The 27,159-nt window shown below is 36.2% G+C and overlaps 1 protein-coding gene across 1 annotated transcript in view; it reads left to right on the plus strand.

Moving 5' to 3' along the window:
* The window catches only part of DYNC2H1 (dynein cytoplasmic 2 heavy chain 1), a 142,836-nt gene extending 127,909 nt beyond the window's left edge, over positions 1-14,927 (plus strand). The window contains exons 86-89 of the mRNA XM_058800623.1: positions 4,074-4,183; positions 4,517-4,598; positions 10,879-10,995; positions 14,482-14,927. Of these exons, the coding sequence (XP_058656606.1) occupies positions 4,074-4,183; positions 4,517-4,598; positions 10,879-10,995; positions 14,482-14,640 (468 nt within the window). The 3' untranslated portion in view covers positions 14,641-14,927. The remainder of the gene's footprint in view (positions 1-4,073; positions 4,184-4,516; positions 4,599-10,878; positions 10,996-14,481) is intronic.
* Positions 14,928-27,159: the final 12,232 nt, after the last annotated feature.

Genomic DNA, 27,159 nt, shown 5'->3' on the forward strand with positions numbered 1-27,159 from the left:
AAAGGAAAGGAAAGGAAAGGAAAGGAAAGGAAAGGAAAGGAAAGGAAAGGAAAGGAAAGGAAAAGGAAAGGAAAGGAAAGGAAAGGAAAGGAAGAAGAGAAAAAGGAAAAAAAAAATCAAACATAAACTCCAAATTAAATTACTCTGTTACTTATCATTTGTAAGTATGGGCCAACACCTTATCATATATCTGAAATACTGCAATATTCACACATTCATTTAATGAAGGATAGCTCCCTCAAGAATAAAGGCTGAAGGATTTCACATACAAAGAATTACCACAAGGGAGCGAATTGTTGTATACCTGTTGTTCCTCAGAACCCTAGGCATTACCCCCTCTGGGCTCAGTGCCTACAAAAATCCTTCTGTTTCATTTCTTTGAGCTGTAATACTGTCATTCCTGCTGGTGTTTATCATTGAATGCCTGCACTTTGGAGCACACCTGTAGAACAGCTGCTGCACTGTGAGGAAAATGGGATTGTAGCATAACTGCTTGTTTGACCTTGGCTCAGTCTAAACTCCAGTTAATTGAGTACTGACTCCCCTAGCAGTGCTACTCACCATCATTTACTGCCAGACTTAGCCAAAGTTCTGCATATTTTTCCCTAGTAATGTGGAAAACTTCTAAAACTTGTAGAAAAACAGAATTATACTGTATGGTTCCTGGCTGTGCTTATGTGTGTAACACTGAATACAATTTTCCATTTAGGCACAAAAATGAAATCACCTCTGTGGTGATTTATAGGATTTTCTTTTCCAGTATAAGTTCTCTTTGGGGACCACAGAAATAGAAAAATGCAGTAGAATAATATACATTTGGAATTAATTAAAACTGGTGAAGGAAGAGTATTTGCTTCATTTTAGAGGAGTTCTGTGTTCCTAAAGCTGTATAAATAATAATGTGAAAATCTGGCAGCCTCCTTATTCTTCCACTGTTCAGTGAGGCACTCAGTTTGCTTTGGGATTATTGATGATAAGGAAGACTTCTCTCTGAAAGTGGAATAGATGTTTATTGAATGTTAAGATGCATGAAAAAATATTATTTGAATTACCTGAGACCATGCTAATAGATTTGTTTTTGTAAGGGGAAAAAAAAGAAAATAAAATGTTTTTATTATAGCAAACAGAACCCCACATTAATGGAAGTTTTGAAATACCCTCCTAGGAATTCTTTGCAAGCATTTTGGCTATTGCTGATAAGTTTTGATATTATATTTCTAATAGTAATAATTTTCTAAATTAATCTATCACAGACAATTAAATTCCTAGTGTAATTGTAATGAGAAATATTCAGAAAATATTGAAATAATGATTTTTAAAAATAAACAGTTGCAAAGAAGAGTGGATGATGGTTTTTTTCTTACATTTTGGAATAAACTTATTTTCAGAGTTAGGATATTCGGACTGTAGACCACATTGTTGGTTATATAAGAGTTGGTGATGGAAGAAAGCCCTTCAGACTGAAATGCTGCATGGCCATCCAAGATGAATAAGAAGTCAAACAACTTTTCATCACTTTGACAAATACATGTTTCTATCAGATTTGGGATGGGTGAGGGATTTCTCCCTTTCAAGAAACATCACTTCAGTCTTTCTACAGCTTAGCTTAAATTTCCTTCCCGTCAACACCTGATCTCTTCCAGCCCTATGGCAGTGGCACTACCAGTGACAAATGATCTGTTAATAGATTGGTGTTGTCTCTTGAGACTGTAGCATTTCCCTAATAGGCTGTCATGTGATCTTATAGGACTGAAATAAACATAAGGATATTTTTTACAATTGGGTTGTAAAATACATTTGATTGCATCTAAAATTATTTATTTAAATGGATGTAAATGAGCTGCATATTCAGGTTTATACCAAGCAGTACAAGACATTAAAATTCTGCTTTTGTGGTCTAATGAAAGTTTTTGTTATTGTGTACATCCTAGTACTATTAGTTATATGAATTCAGAATTAATATTACCCATACTGGTCTTTTAATTGGGTGGGATAGAAACATCTGTGTTCCTGACAGTGTTTCTCTTTAGTAGTTACATTAAAAATGTATTTGATGACAGCAATATAATGTTTATATTAATTACAAGTTGAAGTGATGTCTACTTTTATTACACAAAACAATTTACAAAACCTCTCCTAATCAGAATACATTTACTGATATGATAAAAGAAATTGAAGTCATAAGTTTCATAAAGTTATATAAAGTCATTAAAGGAATCATGCAGATAAGAGTCATTAACTGTGTACATTTACCTAATGAAAATGGAAAGCAGAAATCTCTGAACTGATTCATAATCATTTGGGTTGAGGGCTTATAGTCAGTGATGTGGCATATAAAAAAAACCAAAACTGATTAAAGGCTTTAACATGGTGGAAACATTATGGAGATATGTGACACACTGCCAAAATAAAATAAAACTTACTGTTATCTACTTGCATTTTCGATGATTTTGTCACTTTCAAAGTGCTTCTATGGAATTATTCATCTGTCAGCAGTTCAAACAATACAAAAAAGTAATTTTTAAACATGATATAGATTCTTGGCAGGTACATTGTGTGATGAGAGTGTAACTTCCCAGATTTTTTTATTCAGTGACTGCAGCAATTTTATCATTTCCTGGGAGCTGGTATCTAGAAAGGAGTGGGGCTTGTCTTTCTCTGTTCTGTTTTGATATTATATTTCATGTGACAGCATGTGGAATCTTATTCTCTGATTAGTTTCTATCTTAGTATTTGCAGAATCACAGAATGGTTTGGGTTGGAAGGTACCTTAAATATCATCTGGTTCCATCCCCCTGCCATGGGCAGGGACACCTTCCACTAGGCCAGGTTGCTCAGACCCCCATCCAACCTGGCCTTGAAGACATATCTGTGAAGAACTTACTTGTAGGGTGGGTTATACAGTGACCTCAGGTTCATACTGCAGTGCCATTGTAAGGACTGTGACTATATCATATAAATAAATTGTACCAAAGAGATACATTGTAAGCGTTTCAGAAGAGGATTTTGAGTGTAAACTGTTGTATAACCAGTCAGGTTCCTAAATGTCTTGTCTGAAGAGAGCAAATTCTTTGCCTGAGATTGTTAATGTCTTGAGAACCAAACTAAGATTGCATTTCTTAGGATTATAAAGATGGCATGGTTTATAAAGATGGCGAGGTGCAATGTGTGTCTCTTTTCCCATGCTGGCATGCAAGATGTTGCATTGGTGAGAAATTCCAAGCTTGCTGCTCCTAACAGGCTTCCCAGCTGCCTGTAAGAAGAGTGGAAGAAGGTTGAGGCATGTGCTCTGTAAGGATAATTGAGGACAGTTATTCCCCCCACCTTTATTAGATTCATTTATTGCCACGTATAGTAGAGTCTAGTTTTTATCTTATAATCAATTCTGTGAATTCATGTCTCCAACTAATATACTAAAAATGGCAGCATTAACCTAGTAGTAAGGAATATTTAAAAAACCTGTTGGCAAGTAGTTATAGAAACTGTTACTGCAGATTGAAAATCAAGTGTTTCTTCAATACAATGTGCTATTTATATGGAAAAATGATCTTAAAGTGTACCTAAAAGGAATGCAGTTATTTTCCTGAACTTATTAAAGCAAACACAGGAATGGCAGCTATTTTGATGGAAAACATAAACACCCCAATAAGTAAAGGTGAAATAGGGTTTCAACAATGATAAAATTGTTGAAATTATAATTTTCATCATACAATGATAACATTTCACTGTGGAAAGTAAGCTGCAATGAACAAAGAATGAAACATGAGTTTATTTAGAATGGGTGAGTCATGTTACATATAAACTGCTCATTTTCTTTATCTTTTAAGAGGGCATTCATTTCTTTTTTACCAGTGTGAAATAATAGAAATTAAGCTTTGAGGTTACAGTATGTTTACACAAGCATTTTTAATTAATTATAATAATTGACATACCCACATTAACTCAAAATGTAGAAAAATCAAATAATAATTTCAATTATTTCTGGATCTCTTTTCTTTTTTTCTTTTTTTTTTTTTTTTTTGTTTTTTTTTTTTGTTTTTTGTTTTTTTTTTGTTTTTTATTCTCTCTTTTAGAATTGGGTAGACAAAGCAGAGAAACAGAAACTGTTGTCAGACACCCTTGACCTTTCTGAGCTGTTTCATCCAGACACATTTCTCAATGCCTTACGCCAGGAGACTGCAAGGTGAGGGAAAAATAATGTGCCTATTTGTGCTAATGTGCCATTGTTCCTTATGTGTGAGGATGGTTATTTCATTTTGAGGACACAGAGCCAAAAAGTTATGTCAATTGCTGTCATCAGTCATCTTTTTTTTTATTTCTTGCCTTGAAGTAAAGTAGCGGTTACCTGTTTAAATGCTTAGATTTTTTTTTTTTTTTCAGTTAGAGATGTATTTTTCTTCAAAGTAAGACTTAGTATCATATGGTACACATTGAAAATACATTGAGTTTGGTTTTTTGTTTGCTATCCTGTTGTTACACGTCTGTAAGATTTACTGTATGTGTGTTTCCATTGCAGAGTAATGAGGTGTTCGGTGGACAGTCTCAAATTTACAGCTTCATGGAAAGGGCGAATACAGGAAGGCAAACTCCAAGTTAAGGTATTTTACTAGGATGTTGTACTACTATTTTATGAGGATGTTTTATCAGTATAACCTAAGTCATCTGCCCATAAACTTCCTAGAAAACTGAGCTATAAATAATTGGTCTACCAGAGGTAAAAAGACTGGTAAATCGTGTACAGCTACTAAAATGACAGTGCAAAATTCCACAGAAAACCGAAAATAAAAGCAGTTATCTTTTGTCTTCTCCCTGGTCACTGTTCTCATTTTAAAATTAAGCTTATTGCACCATTCTCTTCAACCACCTCTTAGATGAAAATTGAAGCTGCAATTTTTATGAGTTAGAATTTTGGTCTTGTCCAGATAGATGAGTGGCTGGTAGCCAGAGGAAATAAAAATGTAAATCTATAAGTCTAAGACTATGTGTTAGAATTTCTTTAATCACTGGAAGCAGACTACTAAGGAGATAAACCAGAGTAAACCATAAGATGACTACTTTTTGATATGATAAAAACCCAAGAATTTTTAAATGTTAGTTAAGCCCAGCCAGCAGCCACAAAGCCACCACTGGTTGCTTTGACAGCAAAGTAGAGATGAATCCTCAAATGATTTAATTTAGCTTCTTAACTAGCTTCTAACTTCTAACTAACTAACTTCTTAATTCCAGGTAAAACTACCACTTTGGTCAGCAAAGGTCTCTGTGCACCTTTTCTATACTTAATTTTGTAGGGAATTGACAAAATAAGTTTTCTCTGCTGTGTCTTCTTACAGATATGCTGATCCCAAAATAATGCTGCACAGCTCCACATTCTGGGTCAGCATGGAGCACAGCCCTTAAAACCACATCCCCACAGAGACACTTGTGCCCCGTGCAACAACTCAGCAGCAGCTGTGGGGTCCCTGCAGCAGAAGCAGAGATTGCTGCATGAGGAGAGAGAGAGCAAGTGGCAGGGGACCTTCTCTAGTCTAGTAATGCAGACAGAAACAAGGGTGGGGGAGATTTTAGGGTTCTGAGCTGGCTTCTGACACTGTCAAAAATTATTAATACAGAATATGTAAGATTTCATACTCCTAAAAGTTTAATATATTGTAAAGCCAGTAAACATAACTGTAATCATCCAATCTGCCCTAAATACAGTGCAGTCTTTTGAACTTTGTTGAAATAATTCCTGTTGGACCTAGAGAATGTAATTTTGCAAATCCTTCAGTCTTGATATTTAAGTAAGAGTAATGCTTGCCTGCTTCATTTCATAAGAAGCATGAGAAGACAGGTCTGTAGAAGTTGGAGATAAATAAACCAGGGAACTTTTAGGACTTGGTATAAATCTGTTATATGACAAATATATCTGCAAATCACATGGTCTGAGGTTACAGATTCAGCCAAGGCTTCTAAGGCCATAGCAGTAAGTCAAAACTGAGTTTCACTTCTCAGACCAGTCATTCTAGTAGCCTAGCTATCAGTTGCAGACTGTAGGAGCTTGAAGTTCTTCAAAACCATGTTAACATCTCTGAAAAATATCAGAAGTCAATGTCAAGTACCTCAACTCCTAAACAACATTAACTCAGTGTATTCATATATTAAAAAATATCACAGTGTTTTACAGTTGCCAGATTGAAAGAGCTGCTTGGCAAATAAAGAATGAGAGGAAAGAGTTTTGTTACAGTACTCCAGTTTATATTAAACTTCTGACTGAAGTTTAAAATGTTTTACTGTCTGAGAATTTATGGGATAAATTTTTGGCAATGCTAGTTAAAGTACACTGTTGGCAGTCTATATCGTGTGTAGGCAAAAGGTGAATGTATATGATCTATTGCTTTACAAGAATGTGTCATGTTCTAAGAGGGATTTAAAATCAAAAGAGAATTTTGTTTAAGGAGAAATCATCTGCCCTGAGAATAGAAGAAGCAGTGAGGTGATTGGTTATTTTTAGCAAAACATAAGAATCCTGTCAGGTTTCTTCACTTGGTTTGAATATTATCTTTTCCTCTGTAAGAGAAATACTCATTGATTCTCTGTTAGTAAGAAATCACTAGTATTTTCACTGTTCCTTTTTGATGAATGGAAAGGCTTTGGAACCCTTTGCAATGCTGAATATTTAGATTTCCCTACCATAAGTCCTTCCTCATGTTCATGGAGAACTGAGAGGAGACTTCCCCATTAGTAAAGCTACATACAAGAGGGACTATAACTAGGGCATAAAACTGTTATTGATTCAGAAAAGTAATTTTCTGAAATGTATCTTTTTTGATAAGGATCCTCTGGATTGTACATTTAGGTTGGTTCACCAGAGCACTATGAATTTTAATACTGGTAAAGTAAATGTTGTATCAGCAGTTTCAAGAATTCAGGCTAACTTTGTTGAATGGGAACCTATTCTGAGTGGGAACTCAAAGAAAGAGAATTCCATCAGCAAAAATACTAAGTCCTGGAACACATCCTGTGGTGAGATATCTGGGACTTGTTTTATCCCACCTAAATAAGAAATTGTAGCTTACCAGACTCCCCTGCAGGAACCAGACCATGGTATAGGCTATTCTGAGGTTTATCAGTCTCAATTGATGCAAATGGTATTATTTCACTTCATGTAACTAACTCCACTGAGAGACTTGATTTTGTACTCACAGAGTTGAGGGACTCTCTTTCAGGCTCTGGGAGAGTTGTGCTCAAGTCTCTGAATCAACAAATATTTAAAAACCTAATAGAATGTCTCTGTTGAAGGAAGTACAAGTAGGAATACAGGTGAATTTAAACCTGATAGTCACACATACTCTATATAACTTTCTTAGGAAAACTGTCAGGCTTTGAAGACATGTTCTTCAAGATTTTTTTCTTACTTTTTATTTTAAAAGGTTTTGATGACTTAGAATTTATTCTATGACAAGGAAAGAACAAGGAGATCTCCTTGTAATCTGTATGATGAAAATGCTTTCTTGGTCTTGCTGTGATTTTAAAAAATGGCATCAAGCTTCAGCAATTGTAGATGGTTGATCTTACTATGCATAAAAATACAAATAATTTACCCCATGATCATCTGTAAGTTAGAAGTGTGCAGTTCTAGAACTGTCAGTGAAACTGCAAAGTAGGCAGAGGAAAAATCAGGCCAAGAACACACCTTAGTCTTATATGAATTATCAAACGAGATGCTAAATTATCAGTGTTAATTCAGGTGATGGTTTAAATGTATGATGTGGAGTGGATCTCCTCTAGTAGGATGTGATGAATATTTGATTTAGAATCAATCTGTATGAAATTACATCTTCTTTAATGTCACTCCACGTTTCTTTAACAAAAGGTACTGAAAATGTATGGTTATTGCACTAAAATTACATATTGATATGCAAATACATCTCTTCTGTTTGCTTTGTGCACTGATTGTGCTGTTGCACAACAGCAGGTAGTCATTCCTTTTGCAATTCCATTTTCTGTATTGTAGAAAAGAGTGAAAGAAAGGAAGAAACATGGTAAGAAACTTATTGGGTAGGACTTAATATACACAGTAAAAAAAAAAAAATTACCGAGAGTCTCAAATCCACAATATGAGTATTAAGATCAAAACTATACTCTTAGCAACTGACAGATATATTATTATAAGGCATGCTGAGAGGTCTTTTTTTACAGTATACCTCCATCCCAAAATGTCAATAAATTAATGATGGAGGCCTGTAGAGGTAATGAAGTGAAAATATGGCTTCCCAAAGTCTGCTGCAGTTTGGATCATGTCATGGAAAATTATGGCATTAATTAGTAAGGGAAGATCTGTTGCAGAGAATTTGAAATTTGGAAACAGATGTGCTTTGGACCATGGTATCAGCCCACTTTCTACTAAGGTATTTTAAAGAAACATAGTCTGTAATGTGTAAAAATAAGTTTTTTGAATCTAAACTAGTACTGATAGCTGTGAACTGCCATATTCTTTGTAAGAATTAAAATTTATGGTCAATTCTGCCATTACTCTCTGGTGAGTTTCAAAGATACTATGATTATATTACAGATGCTGTGAAATTCAAGTCTATCATAGTACTTGTAATTTCTCTATAATGTGTATTATAGAAATGAAAGCATATTGGTGTACTCAGTCAAATGGTATGGAAAGTACATTGTTCTAGTATTGCTAGGGTTTTTTTCTTAATGTCTTTTAATGTTGAATGAAAGTAGAAATTGGGTCCTAATCTTCAAAGGAGTTTCTAGCATTGGTTTCCAGGAGAAGTTTTCCAGGAGATCAAATGGTATTTTCCACAACTGTAGTGTCAAAGGGACTGCAAATACCAAAGAAGAAAAGTGCAGTAAAAAGTTTTTTCAATAGGTAACCCACTTCTATAGAAATTTCTTTCAGAGATGTTCAGGATGGCCAGACCTTTGAACACCCTGGCAATGAACTTCGAAATCGCTTTATCAGACCAATCTTTATGCAATAACTTAGCCAGTTATTTATTAAACTATGATCCCTAAAAATATTCCCTGCAGAAAGCAAGAAGGACAGAAAGAATAACATAGGAGATGAATCTTTCTAAAATTTGTGTGAAAGTTAGACAAAAAGTCTACTCTGAACTTTCCATCTGGGATTGTTTTGGTTCAGGTTATCCACAGCTTTGGTGGTTTTGCTGTTAGTCCTAGTCTATATGAAGCACAGATTGCTCTAAAGAGCATTGTCACTTTTCTGGTCACTGTCTGTCCAAGGAGAACCACAGCTTTGTTCTGTGTCTTTTTTAAAAGCCATGTTTTATAATATTTTTTTTCATATTAAAATTTTTACATCTGCATCTTGCACATTGTAAGGAAGATTCTCCAGCTCAGCTGGGAGAATAAAAGAGAAATATGAGTTTAAAGAAGCAAATTCTTGAAGAGTGTAATGCCTGTCTACAATCAAAAGAATAATTAGAGATTAAATATGCAAAATGTAATCTTAGCTAGTTTACACTTAATATACTATTAATTGAAAACCCCTAACACTGGGGAGGAAAGCATTGCTTTTCAGTCATGACAGTAACTCACATTGTGTTACTGCTTTATTCCATCTTTTGGTGTGAAATACATAATTTTAAAATACTAAAATTACCTAAGGAAATTATATCCATTTCATCTATGATACTAATCTTCATTGTAACATCATACTTTAACTCCTTTATGCAATCTGATAGATGTTTCAAAATTTCTTGCAAGGGAAAATATATTGGAAAATTACATTTTTCTCCATTTTCCTTATGTGATCACTCCTCCAATTTCCAGCAACATTGTATTTCCTAATTCCAGCACTTCTTTATGAACCATGCATTTGGTGAAAGCAAACCTCAGTATGATAAATTTAATTCAGGTTTTAGTACGATAGTGTAACAGGCTGATGATTTTCAGATTGTAGCTTCTGTTACATATCTGCTGCAGCTGGATAGTTAGCCTTTTGAAAAGCTGCATAAAAGTTATTATTGAATTAAGTTTTATTACTGTTAAAATGGAAGTTGTCACTTCAGCAGGCCAAAAAAAAAAAAAAATTTTTATTATTATTATTATTGTTGTTGTTGTTGTTGTTGTTGATGTTAATGTTAATATTATTATTTGCAATCTAGTAGTATTTGTACTGAGGAATATAAAGCTATCAGCAAATATTGGAATTAATTTTTAAGGAATCTAGAATAGAGGTCACCAACTTATGGAAGACTCCAGAGAAAAAAAAATAGAACCTTAAATTCAGAGGCTGAAATTACTTAATTAAAAGAAAACACTTGAAAGATGTTGCAAATAAAGCATTGCATAGTTACTTAAGGAGCACCTGTGATTCTTATTTAATTTTTTGCCAAACAACAAAATGCTTGTCTAAGAAGTTTTGAGTTTGTTAAATAAAATTTTCTCTCATATTATTTCAGTGTATTTTGTTTGCCTCTGCTGAAGCTGTGTAGTTGCACATTCCATTCTTTGAAAGCTGAGCTCAGACTTCCAAGCAGGAAGTCATGCTTATTGCAGTGATTGTTCTTCTCTTCTTCTTGACATTGTAATGGTTGTGAACTTGGCTGTTGCTATCATAATTCCATTAATCAAATGCCAGGCAACTGCAGTTTCATAATTAATGACATTTACAGGTATTTTTCTCTGGCATTTCAAAGAATGTGAATCCAAATCAGAGGAAGTTCACAGTGAAGTGTGGTCCAGATCTTGCTTTTAAATCATGTTTCCTATTCTCACAAAGAACATAACAGTAATTAATTTCCTGTCATTTAAAAATTTGCTCACAGTAAAAAGGTTCATCATTTATTAAAGCACAGTGTAATCATTATTGACATTTTAATTCTGTTATTTATGTTTGAATATTTTATATTTCCATGGCAGATCAGTGGCTTACAACTGGAAGGTTGTCGTTTCGATGGAAATCGACTTTCAGAAAATCTGCATGATTCTCCCAGTGTGTCATCTGTTCTCCCTTGTTACATGGCCTGGATTCCACAGGTACTAAATTATTAAAAGCCCTAAACTTTCAAGACCCATAATTTTATTTTTTCTGTGAAAAGCTTTTCAGTATGATGTTGCTGACCTGTTTTCCTTTCATTTCAAAATAAAAATCACAGTCTTTACTAGGAAAAGCAGTTACATTATTTAAAACTGAAACTTATTGTTATTTTGTGTATATTCCTTAGCTTATATTGCTTAGATGAACTCAAGGATTTTATTTCAGTCATACCTTAGTTTCTTTGTGTTTTAAAAACATTGGCATGTTTTACAAACCTTATTTAGTAAATATATACATATGTTTGGGAGTTCATTCCTAGAATATATTTTCTTTGCATTTTAAATATTAAAGTAAAATGCAGTGGCAATAAAAAAGAGAGAATATGATGTGAGCTGTAAGCAAAGAAAGCCTTTCTCCTACTTAAACTAATTTTAAAAAAGTCACTGCTTGCAGATTTTAAGATGAAAGAAAGTAATCCAACAGTAAAACCTGTTACTGCTTCTGCCTTCCAATTGGCATAGCAATTGCTGATAAATAACTCATAAAGTCACATAGAATATATTCTAGGGTGTGTCTTTTAACAAAAAATTGCTTATTATGGAATTCGTCTCACTTACATTTAGGAAGCCCATCCCATCAGAAGATATCTGGGATGAGTCTGCCCAGTGTGACTCTAGAAACAGACTAGACCTCCATGATGGCCTTTGTGTATTGTGACAGATAATGCACAAGGAGCTCCATTGCTAACACACTGCTGTATCCCAACTTACTTTTTCTCTCATTGTTATTTCCATCAGGGGAAATATAGCATTGTATTATAGTACAGCATTAGAAGTATAAAGGTCAACAGATTTAGACCTTGAACACAGAAGTAAATGCTAGCCACCATCTGCACCATTGCTCCCAGCTTGATTAAGAAAGAAAATACTGAAAATTTTAAAAAAGGACAAAAAATGAAAACATCACAAAAGCTCTTACTAAGTTGACCAGTGAAGGATTTCTCAGTTTTTTGGTATTTACAGGTTTTGGTTTTTTCACCTTAATAAACAGATTCCTAATTTACTTGAGAGGTGGTGCATGGGATAAATACAGAATTGCCAGACATTCTAATATATTGGCTCAGTGGTGGATGTGGAGGATGGTAATATGTGTGGTTTTCCATGGTATCACCAAATGGAAACACATTTTAAATGAGAATTCTTAGTCCTCCCATTGTTCTGAAAGATGTTCATCTTGTGTTTGAAATAAAACAGATTTTTTAGTACTTTTCTTAATAAGACTATTTTTTTTTAAACTCCAAAGGTAGGATCCAAAAGTTATATGTGAAATCAGCGGAGAGCTTTATCTGTAAAATTAAAAAATTAGATACTTCAATAATCAATGAAATAAACTTTGTCAAATATACTTATATTTGAAATGAATAGCAACTGGCATCTTTGTGTTGGGAAAAAAATCTAGTTCTTATAAAACACAGGCCATAACCTGTCAACTGCCCACTTTTTAAATACAAAGTGTCTCTAAGGAGAGTTTTTCTGAATTGGTCTACCCTTGAGTTGTTTTACAATCACTGTAAAAATTGACTATAATCAAATACTGTGCTCAGAAACCAAAGCAGAATTGGATATCATTCATTTCCCTTAATTTAATTATCTCTCCTTAGGAGAAGAGTGCATAAAATTGAACATATTATCTTAGAATTCTTAGGTTTTGAACTTGTTTTCTTTTCTCCAAAAATGCAACTTTTGAAATCTAGTGAGCAAAAGTATATGTATAATGTAATGTTTTGAATTTTCAACCAAACTTAACTTCAACCTAGGGAATTTCTCTGAGAGAATCCCCTCAAAATCCTGCAGTGCTCTAAACAGAATATTTTTAGCTATTAACACTATGATTATTCTCATATTCATGCTTATTCTCATAAGCTTGTTCTCTTATTCTCACATTAAACTGTGAAGGTCCTTTCCATTTTTAATCCACTGATGGATCTCATGCTGTGAAGGGTGTCACTAAAGGGGATGGAACTGTGCATGAGGCAGTCTAACAAAGAGAACTTTTGGATTGTACTTAAGCCAAGGACATAACGATTTGTGACTTAAAAAGACTACCACAGAATGGTTTTAACCCTCCAATAATGTGATTCCTTAAAACATCAGCAGGATTGAGAAAGGCACAAGAACAGATATTTTGTTCCTAAAAGTGTAAAAACAGGTCTTTGAAAGCAAACTGGCCAGCTTCTGGCTCCCAGCTTTGGCAAAATTTAAATTCTCTGATTAACATTTTACTCTCAGTCTGGCCAGCATTTTGTCTTCTTCAGTAGTGTTAACCAAGGAATAAATGGACTAAGTACAGTCCTTCTGAGAACAGCTGAGTTCCTGGTTATAAATTATTCTGTACAAATATTACCACACATAAATCTTCTGCAAGGATTGAAACACTGTTGTTCAAAAGACAGGGGAAGTTGATTTTCAAAAGGAACAGCAAAATGATTTTTATACTTCACATGCAAGGCAAAGTACTTGAAACAGTTATTGTTTGCATGTTTCCTTTTTCCTGTTTTTAGTTATTTTCTAATATTGGAGCATCACTAACTCACATTTGATGTGATTTGAGTTAAAATGGCACTCATTTTTATTTAAAATTCTTTTCTGACAAGTCTGCTTCTTTGTTATTTCGTTCTTGAAAATCTGACATTTTCCTGTTGACAGGATGGGACATTTTGAGTTTGACAGAAAACATGCTTAATATATATCAGTTGAATCAAACCCTGATCTATTTGTAGTAACTAAATACATCATGGGTTGAAATTAAGTGCTGTAGGAAGTCTTGATGGAGTCTTTGAGCTCAGTTCTGTGGTCACACATATGGACAGGGCCCCATGCAAAGCCCTAGGAGGAAATCTGGCAGTTTGTGGTAGGCAACAGAGAGGATCAGTTCAATAAAGTAGCCTGGAACAGGTGGGGTGAGGATTTTTGGATTGTAGTCCCTGCGATATGATCGTTGCAGGTATCTCAGATAACACCAGGGGCTGTGCCTCAGGAGGAGGGCAGGGTTTGCTGCAGGGATGGAGGGGGCAGTAGGCCCTGCCAGGGCACTGCCAGGAGAGCTGCTCCCCACGCCACAGCACAGGGGCTCCTGAGCAGCTTTCTCCCTGCAGGAAACTGACCTGCACTTCCCGTAGCCTGCTTGGCAGACACTTTTGATGTGTGTTTTTGGGAGGGTTTTAGCTGAAGGAAGATTTTTGTATGTAGTTCAGAGGATCACCCTTGTTATTTACTTCCTGGTGTTTGAGTTATGGAGACAGCAATTTTTCTGAAGTCCCTGCTTCATTCAATCCTTCTCCTTAGTGCCCTGAATGAAGACTTCCTTGTCCAAGGCTGCAGTGTCCAAACTGTATCTTAACTTTAGATACCATGCTAGTGGACAATATTGCTTTCTCATGCTTTGTTGTCTTTTTATGTGACAACTAAGAGCTTGTTTGTTGACAGGATGCATATGGTCCATATTCTCCAGAGGAATGCATATCTTTACCAGTCTACTCTAGTATGGAGAGAGACCGTGTGGTGACAAATATTGATGTACCTTGCGGAGGAAACCAAGACCAGTGGATTCAATGCGGAGCTGCTTTATTTTTGAAAAATCAGTAATCTGAAATTGCATCAACTTGTGAAGTTAAGAGACATTTTAACATCTAATTTCTTACTTACCCAAAGAGAAATTTAGATTCCTTGTTTTTATATTTTTAAAGCAATGGTTTATTAATTCCTGTTTATTTTTTTAAGATGTATTTAAATAATTCTACTTGATAGAACTTCAATGTATCTTTGTGGGATATTGTAAAAATTGACATGGCACTATTCAGCAAACTGCTAATTCAGATTATTTCTCTAGTTTGTAATATGCTGTATTTCTTTCTTGAAGTTATTGAAATCTCTTCGGGTTTGCTTAGAAATATTGAATAAAAATTCAAAGTCAGCATTTTTTCCTTGATCTTTTTTTTCATTATCCTTTTGAAACGGTTATTCATATGCCTCTGTTATTTAATAAAATAAAAATTAAAAACTTCCCTTTTGTAACTGAAATTTAATGCTTTACTTGAAGATAAGAATCAGGATAAATGTTTCAGTCTCTTTTAATGATGTTTTGCTTGAAATTGTATTTCTTTGTATAGCTAGTAAATAATAGGATTTTGATAACCTTCATGTGAAGTTACAAAGTTAGATTACTATCATGGATATTATCTAGAAGTTACTGAAAAAAAAAAAAAAGAGAGATTTCCATCCAGTTATTAAATGAAAGACAGAGGGATCTAATAGGGCTTTTGGTCTGTGACGTGAGAAACACCTGGGATCTTGTTCTTAGTGCAGGATACCCAAGTTTTTGATTTCACTGTTTCATGATATGTCAGGTTGGGATGCTGTCATAGCATTGGAGTGCAATTAGACAAAATCCTAAAATCCAGCAGGAAGCAGCATTACTGATGTCTCAACATAACAGTTGAAAGTGTCTAATTTTTAACTGGAATTACACACCTTATGAAGATATTTTTAAAAGCCAAAGGCAAAGCACTTTCTTGGTTTGCTTGGAAAACGAAATAGATGTTTTCAGTCTGATATATGTGATGGATTTTATAATCATTTTGAATTAGTATTTAAATTAAGACTATATTTCACTTTCCTGATATTTTTCGTTGATGGTTTGAGGGAGAGAGAAGGAAAGCTGAGAAAAGATTGGTCCCATTTTCAGGTCAACTTCTTCAAGCAAGCATTTTTATCTCCTCTATTGTTCATGCCTTAAACTTGGTCTTTCATCTCTATTTGGAAATTTTAGTTGTTCTTCTAATATATGGCCTAAAATAATTTGATACAATTAAACGTACATTTCTAAAATTGAATCCTGTCTAAAAGCAGAATAGACTTAATTAATACTTTTCAGATAATTGCCATATCTTCCTTTATATATTTCATTCCAATTCACCAAAGAGTAAAAGGGTAGAAAATTTGGGAAAAGAATGTTTCTGAAGAAGAACTGGGGGGAAAATGACAAAGTCTCTAGCAGAACAAAAGCACTTGTGTAAATCTATGTACAAGCTCTGTAAAGATTTAAAGGGTGACTTGTCCAAAGAAAATATTCTGCCATACTAGACTTTCTTGAAGATGAAAAGTTTTGCAGAGGGTATACTTTTAATTCCCTTAGGCACATGTAAAGAACATACTGCAACTTTCCCTTTTGAATCCAACTTTTTTATAACCTATACTGAATTTCAGCTCTCATATATCTCAAACTGAGGAATCAGTATCCTGGCTCTTATGAGTTCCAGCTTCTTTTTAGTGTCAGATAGAGAAATACAGATGCTCAGCTGTTTGGACAAGGATGTCTGGAAAATAATACATCTTCTTTTAATCTACCTAGCACAGAAAGTAAAGACCAGAGACATAGTAGGTGGTTTTGATGACCTATCTTACTTGTAATGGGAAATAAAAGTGGTGAGTGATAGAAATCATGAAAGGAATCATTAGAAGAATATTCTAGGAATTTCCTTGTGGGTTTTTTGTGTTTTTTTTTTTGTTTTTTTTTTTTTTTTTTTTTTTGGTTGGTTTTTTGGGGTTTTTTTGTTTGGTTTTTTTTTTTTTTTTTTAATTTTTCTTCTCATTATAAGCTTCAAAGTGCCTTGCATATTGCCAGAAGAAATATGAGTAATATTTAAAGTCTCTCCTTTCAAGTCTCTTCTTGCTACATATTTAGTCTTACTGATTCTACTAATATACAGGTATTGATCCTATCACAAACAGATATAAAAGAGACTCCTCCCAAACTTCCACACCGTATTTCTATTTCAAGGTCAGGAACTGATTCAGTTTCTTACTGATGACTTGTCTGTATCCTAATCCTCAGAACTGGCCTATCTCTGGAGGTTTGTAACCTCTTCTATCAGCCACTACTGCCATGGATTTAGAACTGTGGAATATTTCTCAGCCACCAGCATCAGGAGTTTTGGTGCCAGACACACATTCATGCATTTCTGTCAGAGCCTTCTCTTAGCCAGCTTGATTAAATCTCATTTTGTTCGGTTGTCCTCTCAGTTTAGAGCCCTTTCACATTACTGGGACTGTCAGTTTGCTTCTGCTCTTTCTAAGGCATTCCCTGACTGACATGAAAAAAAACCCCAAGCTTCTTAATGTTTAGCTATAACCAGAGCATTGAGTTATATTTTTATTTGGACAGACATCCTGTGGGAGCCCATTGAGGCTGATCTTTGTTACAGATGTGAAAGGCTCTCTCTTCTGAGGTATCTTTGATGTCTTTTATATTTTTTTCAGCACAGGACAGAAAACTGATTTAAATGTCAATCTAATTTTTCAGCTTGAAATCTAGTAGATTTTTATTATGTAATATTATCATCACAAAAATACCCCCAAACCTTGGGTGCTGTATATTACACTCACAGTGTATTAAGCAGTGTGTTTGATACTTCTTTTGTTTAAGTGATTTAAGTTTACTAATCTTTCCTTCTCATAACTGGAGTTATAAACCTAATGTTTTAGATGGCTCACAGATGACCTAAAGAGGAAAAAAGAAATTACTTATCATTTGTTCCTTGATGCATATTGTCTGTTTGCATTGTATAATATGCTGTCTTTCTACCCAATGTTGTAATTTAAATGAAAGATACTATAGATAACTGCTACTCTAGATCATAGAAATTGTATTTTTGGCAGAAAAAACAGAACTGCAGAGTTTTTATTACCACCAAAGTGTAGCTGTATCACATGCATAAGCCATTGAGAAGTATGAATCAGTAAACATAAGAAATAAAAACATCAGAAATGCCTTAATGGTCTGGAAAGGGTTTGAAAGAGTCTTTTCTGCTATTCAGTTTCAAGGGTATAGGAACTTGTAAGACTAAAAAGAGATATATAAAGAGATCTTAGAAAACACACATTACTGCTCTGTAAACACTCTTTCAAAGACTTGAGATCAGCAGATCTTCAGGAAGTGCAAATTGTTATCAACAGAAATCAAAGTGACAAAATGCAAAGTGAAATAAACCTTAAAAGATAACAAAACCTTTGAAAATAATGAAGATTATGCACTAATATCTGAATGTCCTTAAAATACAAACAATTTTTTACAAATGCATGTATTTTAACCTTGAAAGGTTTCTTCCTTTTATACCTTATAGCAATGAAGTTTCTGTGAGATATTGGTGCTGTTCTCCATTGGATGACGTGCTGCTTGGTGCATTTAGCAAATTCACTGCAAGTGTACTGACAGAAATGTGCTGTGTACTCAAACAAGAATACAGGTTTGTTAAAGAGTCAGACTCACTTTGTGCTATTTGGGGTAAACTGCCTTTCAGAAACAAGACCTATGATGTTGATAGAATACCTCACATGTCTTAGTGCTAAGTTAAGTTGACTTAGAATTTTTCTCCCAGAAAATTTTTGCAATTTCACTAAAGTCCAAATGCTGCAGTGGAAGGCAAGTTATGCAAGTTATGCTGAGTATAAATAGAACTGGTGATGCAAATTGTCTTTCCTCTCTGTTTTTTTATTTCAGCTTTCAGACACCAATACTCAGAACAGCAGTAATTCCTCCCCAAGCAGCTATATCACTGTTAGAGTTGAAGGGGGAATAACCTGAACTCCATGCTCAAAAGCATCAAATACGAATTATATGAATTCTTAAACTGATAGACTGTCTTTCAATGACAAAATAGGTTTGCATAAATTCAACTTAATATTGGTTACCATATGAAAATGTGCAGCCTTTACCAGGACTAGAAATTTCCATATGAAGATTTACATAGACATTTTTAATTCCCTTTAATTTTTACATTTTTAATCCTTTGCAAATGAAAGGTGTGAATGAGAAACTACATGTGGGAGAGTCTGAAGACCATGACCAGTGGGTCATGCTGGAGAAAACAAGCTCAGCCTCAGTGGGTCCTTATGCTGTGTGCTCCTCTGAAGATGTGCAGCTTCATCAGTGCACTGGAGCTCTTCACAGCTCGGAAGCTTCCCTGGAAGCCCACGTGCCTGAGAGGCCATCCTCCTGCATCTCAGCTCATGGCCTCCAGGCAGTGAGGCTGCATAACTCAGCCCCATCTCCTGAAGCTGAGTTTCTCTTCAGATACTGAAGCTCCTTACAGCAGAGCTCACCAAACGAGTGTGTTTTAAGAACTGCCAGTCTTTCAAATCTAGATTTCCTCCTAGTTCTCATGACCTAGAAAGCAACAGAAGAAGGTTTTTGTTTTTCACTTTCTGTGTGTTTGGTGCAAACATAAAGACTTGCCACTGGCCTGTTTTAGAAAATCACGGAGCAAAATTGGTGTTCTTTGAAGAGCTTCACAACAATTACTGTTAGTATGGGCTATAATGTGCCGCACAAATAGTTCTTAGGATATGATATTTGTGGAAATTGAGGTTGTTATTTATTTTTATTTTAAAGTTGAATTAATTTGACTTAATTATAGCACATAAATAATCATGATAGAATATCCAGAGATCTTTATACAGGCTAGTTCTAGAATGAGTGTGTAGGTATGACAGGCTACTCAATGCAAGAATTTGGGTATTCACCCTGTGTGAGAATATGCTGCAATTCTACTTTTTCCTCATCAAAGCCATCTGCATTGCAGTGTCTTGTCCAACACATAAATTAACTGAGAGCACATGTCGTTTGAGCACAGTGTAAATACCCTGCCTGGTGTTCATTCTGCTGGGTGATCCTGTAAGGGAAGCTGCCTGAACTGCAGTAAGCAGATGCCCTAGGTGGGTGTCAGATCTATGTACGCTAACTGCGAGCAGTTTCTACAGAAGTGTCAAAATTGCTGCTGCCTTTGCATCTCAGGAGACAGCAAGCTGCCCCATCTCTCTTTAGAAGAAGTCTTAGATATATTCTTCATCATTTTCCCCTAGTGTCAGATCTACTTAATTTTTCAGAGCAGCAAACATGGACTCTTCTTATTGTTCTTATTATTATCTTCTTATTCTTATTCTTATTAACAGATCAGCCTTGGAAGAAGTAATTAGTAATCATGCTTATTAAATGTTTCGGATAGGCAATTTCATCGTCAGAGCTGACTGACTCATCTCAGCCCCTGGCAAGGTGAGTTCTCCTCATGCAATCCCACATGGTACTACTGCCATGCCTAAGAGGATTTTCTTACATTTCACCTACTGAGATCGGGAAGAAATGACAATTTCTTGGGAAGGGCATGGTCATATCAGCATTTCCCACTAGATGGTACTGTGGACTAGACCCTGGTGAGAGCCTGGCACAGGGGACTGAGTCGGGTTTGGAAGGTAAAGACAATATATAGTCTATAGAACATTGCATCAACAGTCCGTTCCAGAGGAAATTTCTTACAGCAGTGCTGAATAAGCAGCTACATCTTAAAAAAATGCTTTTAGTTAGTTGTGATGTAGTTCTTTTTAGAAATAAGTGATTCAGCAAGTGAATTTCTCCTTCCTTCAAGATGCCTGGTTTGTGCAAGTGGAAAAGGCACTGACTGACCACTCTAACCCATTTTGCAGCTGTTTCTGTACATCTTCAGTGACTGCATAGGAAGAAGGAAGAATGAGGAGAAGGGTTGCCCTTGCAGCATGGAAGGCCACCAGCCTCCTGCTCTGCACCAGGCAGAGCGTGGCCAGCAGGCTGAGGAAGGTGATCCCTCCCTGCACAGCCCTGGCAACACAGATCTGCCATTCTGGGCCCAGTGCTGGGCTCCCGCCCCACTGGAGACACAGACATATGGGAGCAGGTCCAAACAAGAGACTGTTCACCAAGATGGTCAAGGGGCTAGAGCACATGAATTTTGGGAAAAGGCTTAAGGAACTGGCCTTCTTCAGCCTGGATAAGAGGCAGCTTTTATGGGGAGGGACTTGTTGGCAGCTTGCCATTGCATACAGGGAGGTTATCAAATTTCATGGCAGGAGGACAGGTCAGGCACAGGTTTCCCAGAGATGTTGTCCAGTCACTGTGCTTGGAAGTATTGAAAACTGGACTGGATAAGACCCTGAGCAATCCGTTCTGTCCTCAGAGCTGACCCTGTTGTTGGGGACCTCCTGGTGTCTCCTCCAACCTGAAATATGATATGCCTCCCTCTGGTGGATTAGTTACATGTTCATCATTTCAAGCACAGTGTATAAATTACAGTAAGAAAATAATGTCCTTCTGCTCTTTCTACCTTCTGCTTCATATAGAAATGACCTGCAAAGTCCTTCAGTTTTACAGCTGCCTCATAAGCAATCAGCAAGTTCAGGGGTTAGTCAATGGAAAATGAAGCAGTTCACAGAATAAATGGATGAATGAAATGTTAAACCATAATAGAGCAAGCCAAAAACAATTTAGAGGAACCTCAAGGCATAAACCCAACAATAAATGTTCTGAACACTTCAGAAGCAAGATGCCTGCCAAGACGAGTATTGGGTTATTAGATTAAGTGCAAAAAGAGTACTCAGAGAAGGTAAGACCACAACAGAAATCTTAATTCTTTGCATCAAAATTCATTTCAGAGAACCTGAGTGTGGTTCTCATGTGATGTCATACTGACATTTCAGTCTGTGTTTTTTAAATAAGGGATGAGCCTTAGGGATCATCTTAAACTGACCTGTCAAATAAAAAGTTTCAGAAGAAACTAGAAACATGGCAATTTCCTAAGCAATAGAAAGTTGAACAGAACAAAATTAAATAAAGTGAAAGCTAAAAATTAAGGAGCAAAAGCCCTAAAAATTACTGAAGAATCCCAAATAATCTTCTGTAAAAATAATCTTTGAATTTGACATGCTTGTTGAGGAATTGGTGTGATGCCTTAAGTTTTAACTTTTCTATTTTCCATACTCTGCACTGCCTTAGTGTGTGACTCTGAACTTCATAAAAAGTGTTAGCAGGTTCTCTTCACAGTTCAGTTTGACAAAATACTTTTGCAGCCTGAGAACCAAGGACACCATTGCAGCCTCAGGCCCTAAAAGTACAAACAACAGTGAATGGATGAGAGCAGTCTGGGAGGATGTGATTTCTTAACCTGAAGCTGAAATTGGACAATTCACCCAAATATGTAAATGGACGAAAACTTACAAAAGTGTGAAAATTTGTTACTGGTCATCCATCTTGCATCCATCTGAGTCCATCTTGGGCAGAGCCATGGCTGGGCTCTTGTACTGCCCTAGGTGTATCTTTTGAAGGCCTTTTAATAAATACCTACTTTATTCCTTTAACTCTGTCTAGTCTCTGCTCCAGATCAGCCTCTTTAGGCACCTCTTTAGTGGAATGCTTCACTACTGGAATGTGAAACAACTGCAGTCAGAAGAGCCAGACACCTACTGGCATCATGCCAGCTACCCTGAAGAGTAGTCCACACTGAAAATCTATCAACTTGATGAAGAATTGTATGCCTTGTAATCCAGAAAATACTTGTGCAGTGGAAAAATGCAAAGACGAGTCAAATTTAGCATCCAACTGGGTGCTGCCATCATGAATGGAAGGTGAAAATTTCTGGTTTAGATCAGGACCACATGTCAAATGATCCAGAATGCTGCCATTGCAAACAGCTGAGGAAAAAGGAAAAAAAATGGTAATGCACGCAGCAATAGGCAAAAGCAGTACAGTAAAGCTATGTATATTTCCTTCTCTTTCCTACAAACTAAAGGTTTTCTCCATTTTCCAAAGCACAGATTTCATTCCCTTTCCAGGAAAACATGCATTACCCAGAATATCCCTGAATATTTCTCTTATGCATATATATGTTTGTGTAAAACTTCTTTGAGTTGTCTGAAATTTTGAGCCCAAGACATACTTTTTCTTTTGAGATTCTTACTTTATGCATGTTAATTATATGCCCTTTTAATAACTTCCTCCAGGTCAAAACAATCACAGCCTTTCAGAGTCTGCTGATAGGAAAAAAATGTTGTTTTCCATCTAGTTGTTTTCCATCTTCAACTGCTATTGCTAAGTTTTTCTGAATTCTGAACTATCTTTTTTCTTCTTTTTTAATGATCAGGTGGTCACAAAGTTTCAGGTAACACTATGTAAATTTTTTTATTTTATTTGATATCCATATACTATAGTAAATTGCTTCCCACAGATTTCATATCCTGTTGAACAACACTCTCCCAGTGCTTCTTCATGAACAGGACAAATATTATAATGTGAAGGGTTGCTCATGTTCTTTCATTAAATTATGGGAGTTGAGCCAAGATCCATTAAGCAAATACTTACTTATTCTTGCCATTTTAATTTAAAGGAACACTAAATTTGAATATATCTTTACAAATTTGTATTTCTCTATTCATTTCACAGTTGTTTAGAAATAGATCACATTTCTTTCCCACCTACAGATGGAACTACTTCAGAGGTAGGTGTTTTGCAGAGAAATTTTTATATTTCTAAAAAAGTGCTCAAAAAATTTTAATTCTAAATTATTTTGCAACAGTACCAGTTTCTGATCTAGTGGGATTTCTACGCTCTGGTTTTTTGGGTTGTTTTACCTCTGTCCTATTTTCCAGAAGGTCCCTTGAACTGCAAAGGTGTACTTGTTTCCCAGGTGGAAGGTCCCCTCTGTTCCCCAGAGGTTTCATCTGCCCGGAGCAGGCACACATCCCTTCCTACTGCTGCCGGGCTCCAGACTTTTAACAGAACAGAAATGGGTTAAGAGAGAATAAGAACAGGCAGGAACTATATTTTCTTTCAAAATTGCAAAACCACTTTCATCTTAGCCTATTATGAACTAGTCTTAACCTTATGGAGGACACTTGCAAATATAGGAAGAGCCTTGTGGTGATTTTCTTGGAAAGCCAAGAAGGGAGTGATGCATCTGTTGAAGGATCATCTTTCCTTTCAGCTCAAAGCATCTGCAGCTGAATGTTGCTGGAGACAGGAGGATGAGGAGTTGGATCCACTGTGTGGGATGTTTAATCCGAGCAAGGTTCTACAGTAGATCTCATATGATCAGCTCAGTTGGTTGGAGCTGATAATGCCAAAGTTGTGGGTTTGACATTCAGTCCAGAGTTCGACATGAGTAATCTGTGGTATGACAAGCTATTTGTTGACTGTATTCCATCACGACCACCTTGAAGACCTATCTGGGGCAGAGTGATTAACACAAATCATCAGAAGGAATAGTGCTGTGGAAAACTTGGAAAATTTACATGTGCACTCTGAGCAGCCATAAGTCAACACATCTCTGTTTTCTTCAGGGGAATTGTGCTGGTTCACATCAGCTGATGAAATGTCTCACTGAGCTAATTTGACCTTAAACAATTCTGTGTGGTGGGGGCCATGGCTGTGGTGAACAGCAGAACTTATTGGTTGGGGTTTTTTTGTGGGCCTGTTAAGAAATTTGTGCTGATTCCTTTTTCCTTTGGAAAATTATGATTCACTAGAACATGACTTCTGAGAAGGAAAGTACGTTGAAATCAGTCCTAAATAAGAAATTTTAAAAGGATTTTAATACTTTAGACTGTCCCTCTAGGGTTGCTGCAATACAGAAGTTTTTATCCCTCAATTCATAGGAATTTTCTGTTTTGAAACCTGAACATATTCCTCCATATCTAAAAGAATACCAGTATAAATGAAATACCAAAACCACCAAAGGATACCAAAACAAATAAATTATACATCTGAGATTAATTATCCAATCACAAATAAAATGTCTTCAAACAGTTAATACTAAAATTATATGTCAAGACAATTAATTTGCTTTATAAAAATGATTTGATTTAATCAAAGATACAAGTGCATTTTTTGTCAGCTACAGGGACTCATTCCTGCCATTATAAAATTTAGTTTTCAGAGTCTGGCCACTTTCAAGGTACATACTATAGCCTTTACTCCAAAATATGTGACTACAATTTTAGATTCCTTCTGTATAAATTGTATAAATTGTCTGTTTATAACTCCAAAACGTGTGGCTCTGGAAATTCTTCGCCGAGACTGTAATAGCATGAGCAGTTCAGACCTATGATAGGAGATAAGCTGTCATTGTCTTAGAGCATGTGCCCTTGATTTTCGTGCTATTTGGTTCCTACAGATTGCTGCGATATTTGGGGTTTGTTCTGGATGATGGAACAGAAGTATAAAAAAAATATATTTTCAGACAAGCAAGAAGACTACCAAAAAATTGCAAATTCAGTTACTGAAATAGCTGTTGCCCACACTACAAAGTACAGAAAACAATCTGAAACCACAGACACCAATATTTCCCTTCAGAATTCAGCATACAGGATGCGATATTTTGATAATTATGAACAGGACTTTGGAAGTGCCTCAGGCTCGTTAATCCTCTGGAGTTATGAACCTTATGAAAAATCCTGTCTTGTGCTTTTAAGGATTTCATGAGGATTTGGTAGTCAGCAAACCTCAGGTCTCTCAGGTTTTTGCTGAAGTGTTGACACAGGCTTTTACTTGGGAATAATACCAGGGTATTTTGCTCTACACAAAATTTCTCTCATCAGCATTTGAGTGTTTCCAGCCAAGTTATCTGGTCCAAAGCGGGACCAGATATGACTTTCACTTGACCTGGCAAGTCATCCTCATCTGTCAAGATGTGACCTATAATCCCGGTGTAGCTGTAGGTCCCAAGAGTTGTGCCCCAGCTCCCCACACCATGCAGGAGGGGTGGCAGGCAGCTGGCTTTGGCATCAGCTGTCATGGAACACTGGGCTTCACTCACCATTACATTACAGCCCCATTTATTTTTTTTAAGTGAAAGCATAGCAGTCCTTTCATCCTATGCTGGAATTAGTTTGTAAAATAGGTGGAAGGAACCATCTCAAAGCAGGTGGGCTGTACCATCAGATGGCCCAAGGAACTAGAACTCCTGTCAGCCTAACCCCAGTGCTGGGAAGGCCATGGATCAGATTATCTCGAGTGTCACCACTTAGCTCATGCAGGACAACCTGGGGATCAGGCCCAGCCAGCATAGGTTTGTGAAAGGCAGGTCCTGCCTGACCAACCTGATCTCTTTATGTGACCAGGTGACCCTCAGTGGATGACAGAAAGGCTGTGGATTTTGTCTACCTGGACTTTAGTAAAGCCTTGAACACCATGTCCCACAGCATTCTCCTGGAGAAGCTGGGTGCTCATGGCTTGGACAGGGGCACTCCTTGCTGGGTGACAAACAGGAGGCTGTGCTCTGAAGCGCACTTGATCATTTTGAAAGACAACTTAAAAGTCACTGAAGACTGGTGTATGGAAATGTTGCATTGTGTTCCAAAGAAGTGAACAAGTAGAGCCTTTATAACTCAAAATATGCTGGATTTTTCCTCCTTTTCCTTTTTTCACTGGCTTTTCTGTACTATTCAATGGTTCACAGGCCTTTCAGTAGAGATGGGATGATTTGTCAAAAGCCAATGTGCCATGCATACCAAGCTTTGGTAGTAGGAGACAGACTTTGTAATGTTATCCAAACACTGATGAAATGAACTGGCTTTGGAATTTTTTTTCCTTTAATTCCTCATGTCTAACTCAAATCTTGTGAGGTCCCCAAAGCAATAAAAGAAACACTCAGCCACACTTCATTGGTTTCTTCTAGTTCTGTTGGGCACAGAGGGGCATTCTGCCAGAAATAGTTGTAAATGGCACCATTCCTACAAAGGACAGTGAAAATTGTGTTTTCAAAACTCGTCAGTTGTGACCAATTCTTCCTAAAGAACTCTTGGGCTTTTCTGCTGGAAGACCAGCTGACAGGATATACGAAGGCAATAAAACATTTAAACATTGTCAATACATCAGGCTACAGAGCCATGCAAGCAGCGAAGCTCTGGCAGCACATCCAGACTGTGAATTTTGACTGCAATCCTGCGTGGCTTAGAAACAGTAAAAGGTGCAGGAAAGGGTGGAGCCAGTAAGTGCTACCATTGCCCATTATAATGAAAATGAGTTAGAAGAGTCTGAGAGATTTCTCTGAAACTTGTGCACTAAGGAATGCAAAACATGGCAAGAAAACCCAGTACCTGCTATTCCTCCCTTTTCTCTTCATTTTCAGGAGTTTCATACAATGGAGATTACTTACCTTAATAAATTTTTCTATTGTGAACTTTTATGTTGCATTGAATTAGATTGTGTATTCTGTTTAAGAGCTAAAGGAATAAATCAGAGGATAATTAAGACATATGTTCCTACATATATAGCTGACACTGGCAGGTTTTGAGATAGAGCAGTGA

This window comes from Ammospiza caudacuta, chromosome 2 (assembly GCF_027887145.1).
Source record: "Ammospiza caudacuta isolate bAmmCau1 chromosome 2, bAmmCau1.pri, whole genome shotgun sequence".
Lineage (NCBI taxonomy): Eukaryota > Metazoa > Chordata > Aves > Passeriformes > Passerellidae > Ammospiza > Ammospiza caudacuta.